Source organism: Brachionichthys hirsutus, chromosome 14 (genome assembly GCF_040956055.1).
Source record: "Brachionichthys hirsutus isolate HB-005 chromosome 14, CSIRO-AGI_Bhir_v1, whole genome shotgun sequence".
Taxonomy (NCBI): Eukaryota; Metazoa; Chordata; class Actinopteri; order Lophiiformes; family Brachionichthyidae; genus Brachionichthys; species Brachionichthys hirsutus.
The window spans coordinates 11,143,772-11,154,444 of NC_090910.1; the positions used below are offsets into that span (position 1 = coordinate 11,143,772).

Below are 10,673 nucleotides of genomic sequence, written 5' to 3' on the forward strand. Positions count from 1 at the left end.
TCTCAAGCCATATGTCAAGGGCTGTTGTGGCTGTCTGCGAGTGTTTTTCCAGACCTCCTTTTGCAGCTCGGCTCCAAAATTCTCCATTTTGGGGGGGGAGACGGACGGACGGAATACAAATCGTCCACTGCACAATCTGTCTGCTGTGTGTGTGTGTGTGTGTGTGTGCGTGTGAGACACACTCCCCTCTGTCTGGAATGTGATTTCTATCTCTCAGTGAGGACCTAATGAGGCTCCTCCACCGATGGTGAAATAATATGACACAGTTGTCACAAGATGTCGTCGTCCCCCCAGAGTCCCCCCCTTCCCGGTGGCGGCGGCGGCGGCGGGGGGAGGAGGCCCTGCTCGCCTTTAGTGGAGCAAACGCTGTTTGGGCCGTTGCCACGAGAAGCACCGATCACCGTGAAGTAGAGGCACACACGCGGTGACATTTGCACACGTATGAGTATCGCTGCGGAGCAAACACTCAGGAATAGAATGGCTGAGGCTGTGAAATCAATTTGAGGTTTTATTCACCGCGGCCTTCGTGAATATCCGAGCCTGTCGGCGCAGAAGGAGGAGGATCCTCTCTGAATGTCATATTTGATTTGCTTGTAGTTCACCTTTTTAGAGATTTTTGGGGGGGCGGAAATCGATCAATTTAAGTTGTCTCTACCTGCATCGCTGCTTTCATCAGGCGTCAAAGAGGCGTGAGGGGAGAAAAGATGAAAGGCACAGCCAGCGTTTTTGATGGCTTCGCCGGCTGGGGGCCTCTCCGGCGGGCCCAGACGTACAGCCTTCGGTATTAGACGAGGCGTTTCCCTCGTCTCAGGCGTCCCGCCTCCGTCCAGCCTCGCGCTTCAACAGAGACTTCAGACATCTATTTCCCCATTTGTCATCCTCGTCTTCTGCACGTCCATCACCTGCTTTATTCCACTCCGGCGCCACGCTCTCGCCTCTTTGCTTACACGTCTCCCTCGGAGAAACAATTTGGGAGATTAGTTTCTTTGTGCAATTAATTAAGACCTCGGGGAGATAGGCGACGGCGTTGCTTGTTCCATCAGGAGATGATCGGCAGCTCCCCCTGCGCCCCGTTCTTCTTCTCCTTTTTCTTCTTCTCCGGCTCTGCCTTTTTCATGTCTTTTTCTCATCAAGTAGACATCTTGCCTTTGAGTTGTATTTCTTTTCGCCTCGCAAACGGAGCGAGCGATAAATCCTCGCTGATGCAGCTAAAAACAGAGATGATTGTGGGTAATCGCTGCACGTCTGCGAGCTGCTGGGGTATTGGTCCGCCGGCACCATCGGATCTCGAACCTGCCGCAGCAGAACCCGAAAAAACATCAACTGTGCTTTTGGGCTTCCTGGGACACGGTTTGACATGCGAATTGCTGCTGGTGTATTCTCATGCACGAGTCGTTCTCAGTGGATTTTGGACTTGGTGCCTCGCACCAGTCTCGTCATCCGGATTCAAATAGTGTTGAGACTATATTTACGAAGGATTTTTTATATTATCCGTTTTGATGTTTGTGGAGCAGGAACAAACGAGACCTGCTGACTGATAAAAGTCGTAGTCTTTACCTCTCCTGTAGAACCAATGACAGACTCTCCTCTCCTCTCCTCTCTCCTCCCTTCTGTATTAACTTCCCTTCTCTGATTACTGTCATACAAAGAGGACGTTGGTAAATTTGATTTCACATGAATTCATTGATTTATGCAGTTTGCTTCCCACAAGACGCCCGGACTCGTCCGATTGGGGGGGGGGAACCCCCCCCCGAACCGTGCCGTCCAACATGGAGGCGCTAAAACTAATCTACCTCTGATTATTAACTGCGGAGTAGAACTAAATGTGTCATTTTTTGATTGCATTCTTTGAAGGTTCTGATTAAAACATCCTGAAACCGATCCGTACCGAAAGACTCTCGGATCTTGATCTTCGACATCCGGCCAGCACGAATACAAAAAAGGTCCTTGATGCATGTGAAACAATCTGCACACCTTTCCTTCCCTCTGAGATGGCGTTGACCCCGGCTTCCCTCTGCAGCCTCGGGCTCTCGGCTCATTCTCCGCAGGGTGAGAGGAAAAATCCAGTTTGATTTGTTGCACTGGTTTCACCGGGAGCAACATGTTTTGTCCCCGCACAATCCTTCCAGGATGTCTTGGCGTTCCCTGCCTTCCCACAAGACTCGCTGTCTCCATATGTTTTGTGGCTCCCATTGATTTCCACAGGTGGACTTTCCTCATCCATTTGGCTTAGTTTACATCCGTGTTTTTGTCGCTCTTATTCATTCCTTGCTAACGACAGAAACCGAGAAGGAAGACTCTCGAAGTCGTTGTTGGCAGCGCAGCTGTCGAGCAGATGAGACATCGCTGGCTCGTAATGAGCTTCCTCTGCAACACGGCGAGAAATAAGGGATGTGAGGGAGAGTGACGGATGGCAGGGTGGGGCTTTATATCGCCTTGATTCAGAGAGGGGGAGGCTGGGGGGAGGTTGATGAAGAAAGAGAAAAAGATGGCGAGGGTGAGGGCGAGGCGGAGGGCAAACCAGGAAACGTGAGGAAGTCTGAGGGAGACAAGGCAACAAATGAGAGCAATAAAACACGGCGGCAGGTTTTCCTCCGGGGAGTCACGGATACTTGTTTTCCTGACAGAGGAACACGGGTCTGTCCTCGAAGATTGCTTACGCTCCGTGCCTCTTCTCTTTCCAATGAACCCCCCCCCCGATTCCCTGATAGCGTTACCTTAAATATTTATGCACATCTGGGTCGTGTTTGTTTCAGCAGAGACAGACGCCATCCCTCTCTGACAGAAAAGAAAACGGCAGCAAGGCCCATAAACAAATGCACGGCTTTGAAATCCAAATTGCGTCGTGCGTGCGTCAACGTGGCTGGAAGGTCATCCTCTTCTGGTTTACCCGCTGCCCACTAGGGGGAAAAAACGGGTGGCGCTCCGTTCCAGAAGCGTTCCAGGAACGCTCCTCGAAACTATAATATTCCCACGTTTTCAGAACCAAAGTTCTTAAAAGCTGCCCTTTTTCCTGTTTAGGTACAAATTGAGATTTCTTTGTGTTTCCATGGTTACAGTTTGAACTTCCATTCAGCGCCTGTAATGAGGGCTTCCAGAACATAACTCAAAAACTGTTCATTATATTTTTTTTAATCTCATTCGTGAAAATTGAACTTCATTGTGGCTTTGCAGTTCTAAGCCGAACATTTACCACGAACATTTGTGACTATGTCCTGCAGTCGTGCAGCTTTGTGTGTTTTCTGGTATTAAAGGTTTTACAGTTGGAGCCTCAGATGATATTTTACCGGCTGTTTTATTAAGCGGTGCTTTCATGCTTCCTCGTGCTCGCCGCCTTGCGCGGGGATTATTGAAGAAAGGAAGTTGTTTCGCTTTCATCGACACAGTCCTTGGCTTTTAATTCCGTGTGAGGGAACATTGTTTTTCTCCATGAGCACTGAATGCAATCCTTTAATAGCCTGCCTTAATAATTGTATTTAAGCATTTACAGAGACATTGTTTGCAGCATCTCGGACAAAGCACAAAAAGCAACGTCGTAAAAACATATTTTTTGCAGCGTGTCAAAAGTAAGATTTGCACAAGCGTTGCCATTAACGAAAAAGAGGAGCATGCAGAGCCGGGTTTATTGCAAAGATGAGTAGTACCTGCCAAATGGTCCACAGATTGTGTTTTATGCGTCATTTCTTCAAGCACGCTTTGCCCCTCCCAGATTGACCTCTGGCCGTGTCAACCGGAGCAAAGCAAAATGTTTCGGGTTTGAATCCGAAGCGGTTGAAGGCGATGCGTCCTGCACTGGACCGTCTGCTCACGACGGCTTCCGGCTATATCCCTAAGTGTATGTTTTACGTCACGGCTGTCACGCGGCGGCGCAACAATGGCCGACAGTTCATTGATCTTTTGTGTTTTCTGTGTGCGCTTTTGCAGATATAAACATGGCAGGCGAGCCGAAGCCATACCGGCCCAAACTGGGCTCCAAGCGGCCGCTGTCGGCCGTCTATAGGTAAGGAGCGGCCGCCTCGTTCACGTGCAGAAGAAGCAGCTGCATGAATATGAGCACGCGGAGGTGGAAATGGAATGTTGTGCTTTTCGCGCTCCCGAGTCGTGACGCTGTCGTATAAGCCTCATTAAGCACGACCCTGATTTTCCACGCCGCTCACATCTCCCGCCCGCTAACGGATCAAAGCGCCGCTTGTTTGCTGCCAGCAGTCCTTCCTAATTCAACGGGACAGTCGTTGGACCCGTTGAGTCTGTCCCTTAAACGAAGTTTCGATTCGAGCAGTCGGGTTTCTGCTTCATGACTTCTTTGCGTTTGTGTTTCTGTCAACCCTCGTTTGCATTTCGTAGCTGCGGATGAAAACAGCCAGGATTTAATGCGGCGATTGCGAAACAGGAACAGGAGCGGAAGGTGGAAACCGGCGCCACGCCCGATTGAAATAGGAATACATTCATCCTAATTAAGATTCCTGAGGGAACAGCAGCTTTTCAAAGCGGCCGCATTTAATTTCTGTCTGAATGTGAAACAAGTTGCCATCCTGAGTGCGTATTTGGCATCGATCTTCCTCTCCGGGGTCTAAATAAAGATTATTCTCTCCCTCTCCGACCCCCCCCCCCCGATTCCGGCTCTTTGCATGCCGGTGAGGCTCCGACTTCCTTCTCAACCTTCAGGCGTAAACTAGAACGTGTCGGTTTGAATCAAAAGCCGCTTGAGTTTGATCTGCTTCAAATGACGGCTCTCCTCTAAACACAATCCTTTCTTTATCTCTTTCTCCCCGCCCTTCTTCACCCCCCCCCCCTCGTCTCCCTCACAGTGGTTATGAATTTGATTACGAGTACTACAGGGATGACTTCTACAGCAGGTGCGTATCATTTATCTCCTTTATTACATTTGGGATTTTGCGAGGAACCTTTTTACCTTTATTGTGTTACATCACTGCCCTAGTTACCGTTGCTAGGTTCAAGTCTGCGGTTTAAGATCAGCTGAAAAGTGGTGCCTGTTGAAATGGTCCGAGTTAAGTGGAATTCTTTCTTCTGCAGGCTTTTTGACTACCACGGCAGAGTGGCCCCCCCACCCAGAGCTGTGATTCCCATTAAACGCTCCAGGGTTCTCGCTCCCTCCTCCCGCCGTGGCAAGACCTCCTTTCCCATCAAAACGTCCTCCTCTTCCTCCTCTTCCTCCTCCAGACCTCCCACATCCTCCTCCACCGGGCTCAAATGTAAGTAGAGCGCGGTTCTTTTGTGCACCGGACCGGACTGACGCTGCTTCATTTCATCTCCACTTTTCCAAGCAGCACGGTCTAATAACGCTAACAAGAGGGGGGGGGGGGCTGGAGGCTTAATGCAAAGCGCGATAAAAACACTTCCTCGCTTCGAGGGAAAGCGGCGGCGTGATTCTGCTGTGCTACTTACGCCACTACAAAAAGCCATTGACGTCACACGCAGCAGCTCAGAACAAACCCCCACCCCCCCGCCCCCCCGCAATGTCGAGCAAAACCCCCCAAATCACAAACGCAAATAGAATCCCAGCTCTGTCGCCGTCATCCAGGGTCCGTCTAGATCTCAGTCGGTCCTCTGGTTTAACCTGCGATGCGTTATTACTAGATTTAAAATGGAAATAACATGAGATCGGGGCCGTCTCCGTGGAGACGGGGTTGCTACCCGTCGCCCGTGTAAGCGGCTGTCTGGGCCGCCGTTATCAGCGCGAGCAGCTTGGTGCGGTCTGTCAGGAGGACCCGGATGCAGGCCCGTCTCCCGTCCTCCTTCTGGACTGAGTCGATGAATCCCCCCCCCCATCTAAACCCCGCTGCTCTACGTTCTGGAGACTAATTTGCCCCCTGACAGCGGCGTGAAAAATCACTGTTTGTATTGATGTTGGCCTGGATAGATTGGACACCGAAATTCGGTTGGCTTGTCCAATAAACCGAGTGGATTGGGAGGGGGGGGGGGGGGGCTTTGGCCATCTGGGCTCCACAAGCAGTAATTCACTAGAGGGATGTAAAGCAAACAGCCGTCAGACGCAGGGATCGTGAGGACGGATGGGTGGACGGACTAGCGTCCTCCACACCGGACCAGTTGATGCTGTCGGACCGTGAAGGCAGGATTTGGCCCGTTTTTCAAAGTTAAAGGAAACGAGGAAAAAACATTCCGGGATCGGAACCAAAATCTAACGAGTTGCTTCCTGGCTCAGATTTGTGTGATAGTAAAAGCTCTTTGGCAAATAAAAGGTGATAAATGAAACAATAAATAACTCAAAGAAAGCCAACCTTACTTTTTTTTAATTATGCGCAAGTATTCAGCGATACATTCAAATGATTGATTTAAAGTTAATATGATTGGAAATCAGTCACAAAGAACTGGTTATTCAAATTATTCATACAAATATATATTTGTGAAATTCCTACACACATTTCTACTTAGAGGAACAAAAACTGAAGCGTTTAAGGCTCTTGGTTCTGCTTCGCACTCATATATTCGACTCTCGGCATCGCTCGCCCTGAAACCTTCTGTCCGGTTTAATATTTATTGATCAGCGATCGAAGCGAGTCTCGGACGCCTCTGCAGCTCAGGCTAAAATTAGCTCCGCTCCTTGCTCCCTGAATCTCCCTCGTGTTGATGAAACGGCGGCGATTTATTGCAAGATGCTGCATCCGAGGAAACGACGGCCGGATTGGGACGTCTTCTCCCTGCATCTTTATGACTGATGGCACAAAAGGAAAATAAGTCCCTGGGGGGGGGGGATAAATTAAAACCCTTGCACCCTTTCTTATCAGCACAGCTGCCCAGGGCGAGCCCAGATAAGCCGGATTCAGGACGCCAGTTGATTTTCTTGTGCATTCTCATATGCAGGTGATACCAGGACGAGAGAGACGCTCCGGTGTGTTCCTCCGCTCAGATATCATTGTGCGTGCCCTGTTTCGCTCACTTTTACACCCACACAAAGGTTGATTTTCCACCTGCCTGGAGCTTTAGGTTTGACGGCGGCTTCACAAAGCAACAAGAGAGCCCCTTTGTGCAGATTCTGCACACACATCGCCGACGTATTTCCTTTCTGTTTAACATTGCACACCCGTTTTTCCTCTCGTTTTCATGAATGCCTTTACCATCTTGCTCACTTGCGAAGATGCATGGGCGTATACCCGGCGTCGGGATGCATATTCGGGATGCGTGTCTCGTTTGTTATCCGGAGGGAGTGTTGTTCGTGTGTGAAGCAGGCAGCGTGCATCAAAGCTTCTCTGTTAGCGCTGCCGTTCCACAAGCCGTTCGGGTTCTATTTGTCCTTGAGTTCATACGTTCAGCGGAGGAACACTCACTTAATCGTATTGGTACAAAACGTTGCTCAATGGTTCCACCCAGTTTCACGTTAATCTGTTAAGTGTTTATGTGTACAGTAATTAGCAAAAACTGTCCAAAAAGCCCCATAATATATATATTTTTTGTAAATCCGCCCCTTTATTTGAAGCTCCCCCCACCACCAAATTTGGTCAAAAATCCATCAGGCCCATCTAAGAACCCGTTCACAAAAATTCATCAAGTAGATTTTTAACATTTCTTAAATTAAATTAAATTCCTTTGCTTTCTGTCGTCTCCTCTCTCACTGTTGTTTCCCCCCGATGCCAATTACTATGCTGCTGCTTGTAGCGCCTTGACAGGCGTGGACGTGAGCTGGAACTTGACTGGTTGGCGAAGGCGGTTGTTCTACTTCCTTCATGTCAAACGCAACTGATTCTGCATCGTGATGCGTGGGTGCAAACACACGGCAGGCTCAGAACGCCGCGGACGCGATACGAGCCCCACGTCCCGATCGTTCCCGCGCCGCTCCTGCTGCCTCTCATTCTGCAGCTGAAGCTTAACAGGAAGTCACGGGTTTGTTTACCAAACATCAGCCCCGACCGAATCTGATGGGTGTCAAAGAGAATTTTATGTTCCCCCCCTTCAACTTCTGGCGCTTGCGTTTCCTCCCTCTGAGGAAGATGACACATTTCAGATGAGGGGTTTTAAAGAACGAGATTATCTCATTACTTTATGGCCTAAATTCTTTAATCTGCCCGCTTCAAGCCGCTGAGGAGCAAACCCTCTTCGGAGCGACCGTCAGACGGGCATTAATGATGATGATGATGATGGTGACATATTAGGGGTAAGACTCGGATGTGTACCGCAGGACCTAAAGCAAAGCAGTTATTTAAAGCAGTAAATAGAAGGAGGAGCCGGCGACTCATGCAGCGCGAGTTTAGCCTGAAACGACCTTATAGAAGATTCTAAATGAAAAACAGAGTCCGTAAATTCATCAGATATTAAAGTATGGAATGAGAAATCTTCATGCTTTAAAAATGTAATCCGAATGAAAGTACGGTGGGCGTAATCCGTGCACTAATCTTCAAACTGAACGCAGCAGCTTCAGATGGGTAGCCCCCCCCTCTCCGAGGAAAGTGTGAATCAGCGCGTTGATGACATCCAGAATTAAATTATAAGACTAAGTATGTTCAGCAAAGTGCCGCATAATTAAAAGTCAGCTTGAAGTAGAACGATGTGTTTCTGTGCCGCAGCGGTGAAGACGGACCAGCTCCAGACCATCAAGCGGGAGCTGATCCAGATCAAGCTGAAGATCGACTCGTTGCTGGGACGCCTGGAGAAGATCGAGAAGCAGCAAAGAGCCGATTCAGGTGAGAGCCGGACGGGGAGAATAAAAAACAGAAAGAGGCCCCCCCGGAGCTGAGGAAGGAGAACGCAAGCCATAAGTCTTTGTGACATTGTGGGAGATAAGAGCAGTAGAGCTCTCCGTCATAACGGCCGACAGGCGTCAGCGCGGCGCTGACTCCGTTTACTCCAGAGCTCTTTATAGAGCGCCGTCAAGGTCAAGGTTGTCCAGACCGATGCTCTGTTGTGCCTGTTACAAAATCCACAGCGTGTATTCTTTCACTTCATGACAGCTGATAAAAAGTCCAAATCTAGAATTTTAAAGAAGGTCTGGAAATTATCATTACTAGTAGCATAGCATGCTAGCGCCTTGCCTCCGGTGTGAAAAAAGGGACAAATTAGCAGCTCATGCTATTATGTGAGCTAGCACTGAAATGCATCTGCACCCTCCTCTCTCTCTCGCTCTCAGAAGCTCAGAGAAAGTACGAAGACAACTGCGACTCCTTGCACGAGGAGTCGGTGTCGGAGGCGGCGGAAAACTCCGGGGAGGAGGTCGGGGACGGCGCCCTGGACGTGGAGGCGGGAGAGATGACCGACGGCGGCGAGGACGACTATGACGAAGAGGGCAGCCACCATCTGGTAAGAGGGCGGGTCGACAAGGAGCAAGCGACTCTCGGGGGGGGGGGGGGGGGGGGTCTCAAGCGGGCAGAGTTAGTTTTGCTGAATTATTCATAGCCATAGATTTACAAGAGCCGGGCTCCGCATGAGGGAACGGCGAAGCTGCCTGGACTGGCAGGTTCTGCCCGTCGACCTGGCTCGAGCGATGAAAGCCGGGGGCTATAATTAAAGCAGAGGTGTTACAGGGTTGAAGAGCGGACCGGCGTGGATCTGACCGTGAATCACTTGGTTGCAGGTCTGCATGAACAGTTTTTGCATTGAGGTTCCTTTAATAGTGTTTAACTCCTAACAGGATGCTTCTGGTTTTAAATCTCCAAGAATGGCCTCGATTATAAAACATTTATTTTCCCCCAAGTGTGTAAAGAAAGTCCAGAAAGTTGCAGGGAATGTCCAGAACAGATGGACGTTCCATCTGCTGCTGCACGCTTACGCAGCAAAGGCGCCGCGCGACATTTAGCTTTATAGATGAATACCGATCACGCTAAATCCCAATAGAGCACGCCATATGTAACGCACTAGAGACGTCCCGATGCACGTAGGCACAGACAGGATTTCAAGGTCAAACTGTTAGAGGGAAGATGTGTGGAATTTTCTTTGTTCGGAAGCCGGAGCAGACGCAAGAGACGGCCGTCGGACCTCAGCGCTGATTTCCTCACAGACTTATTAAATGTTTAAACTTTTAGAAAGTTCTCTCTATTGATCATACGCCCCCGATGGAGATTAAAGATCTGAAGCGCGTTGAGCAGACTCGAGCTGATCCGAGACGTGCTCGTCTGCTTCCTGTGGATCCTCCTGACCGCCGCTGTGCCGTTTCCTATATTTATTGACCATTAGCCAGGCGGCCGTGAGCCTGATGGCGGCTCGGTGCGCTCTCTAACCCGGGAGAGGCACGCCAGAGGAGATTGATTTGTTTATTGAAGGTCGCATTGATCACATGTGGTGATAATGGACCACAATAACTGGCCTGCAGGTTGGCGTAACCTTTGTTGTTGAACATATATCAGGAATAACCTTCTCAGAAAGACGAGATACAACCAGTTCAGAATCTCATCGTGTGACTGACCCTAACTTCCTCTCTCTCCTGTCCAGATAGAGAACCACGTATCGGACATTGATAACTGAGCTCAGGTAAGTTCTGGATCCAAGGTCTACCTTCTGTGTGGTGTTTTTGACGGGACCCTTTCAGGTTCCCCAGCCTCTTGCATCCGGTCCTCATTAAGACCCACAACCGCTGAACCGCGCCTCTCTAAACATCCGTTAATCATCTCCTAAGCCATAAGCCGTGTGACATTTGGACGACCAGCGCCGCTGAATTGCAGCTAATGCAGAGGCGGCAATAACGGCTGCCCAATGGGCCAGAACTG

The 10,673-nt window shown here is 49.7% G+C and overlaps 1 protein-coding gene across 1 annotated transcript in view; it reads left to right on the plus strand.

Annotated features, from left to right (window-relative positions):
* Nucleotides 1-10,431, plus strand: part of LOC137903754 (RNA-binding Raly-like protein) — a 21,878-nt gene extending 11,447 nt beyond the window's left edge. Inside the window, exons 2-7 of the mRNA XM_068747899.1 lie at nucleotides 3,925-4,000; nucleotides 4,809-4,856; nucleotides 5,035-5,213; nucleotides 8,541-8,657; nucleotides 9,101-9,270; nucleotides 10,399-10,431. Coding sequence (XP_068604000.1) covers nucleotides 3,925-4,000; nucleotides 4,809-4,856; nucleotides 5,035-5,213; nucleotides 8,541-8,657; nucleotides 9,101-9,270; nucleotides 10,399-10,431 — 623 coding nt within the window. The remainder of the gene's footprint in view (nucleotides 1-3,924; nucleotides 4,001-4,808; nucleotides 4,857-5,034; nucleotides 5,214-8,540; nucleotides 8,658-9,100; nucleotides 9,271-10,398) is intronic.
* The last annotated feature ends 242 nt before the right edge of the window (nucleotides 10,432-10,673 follow it).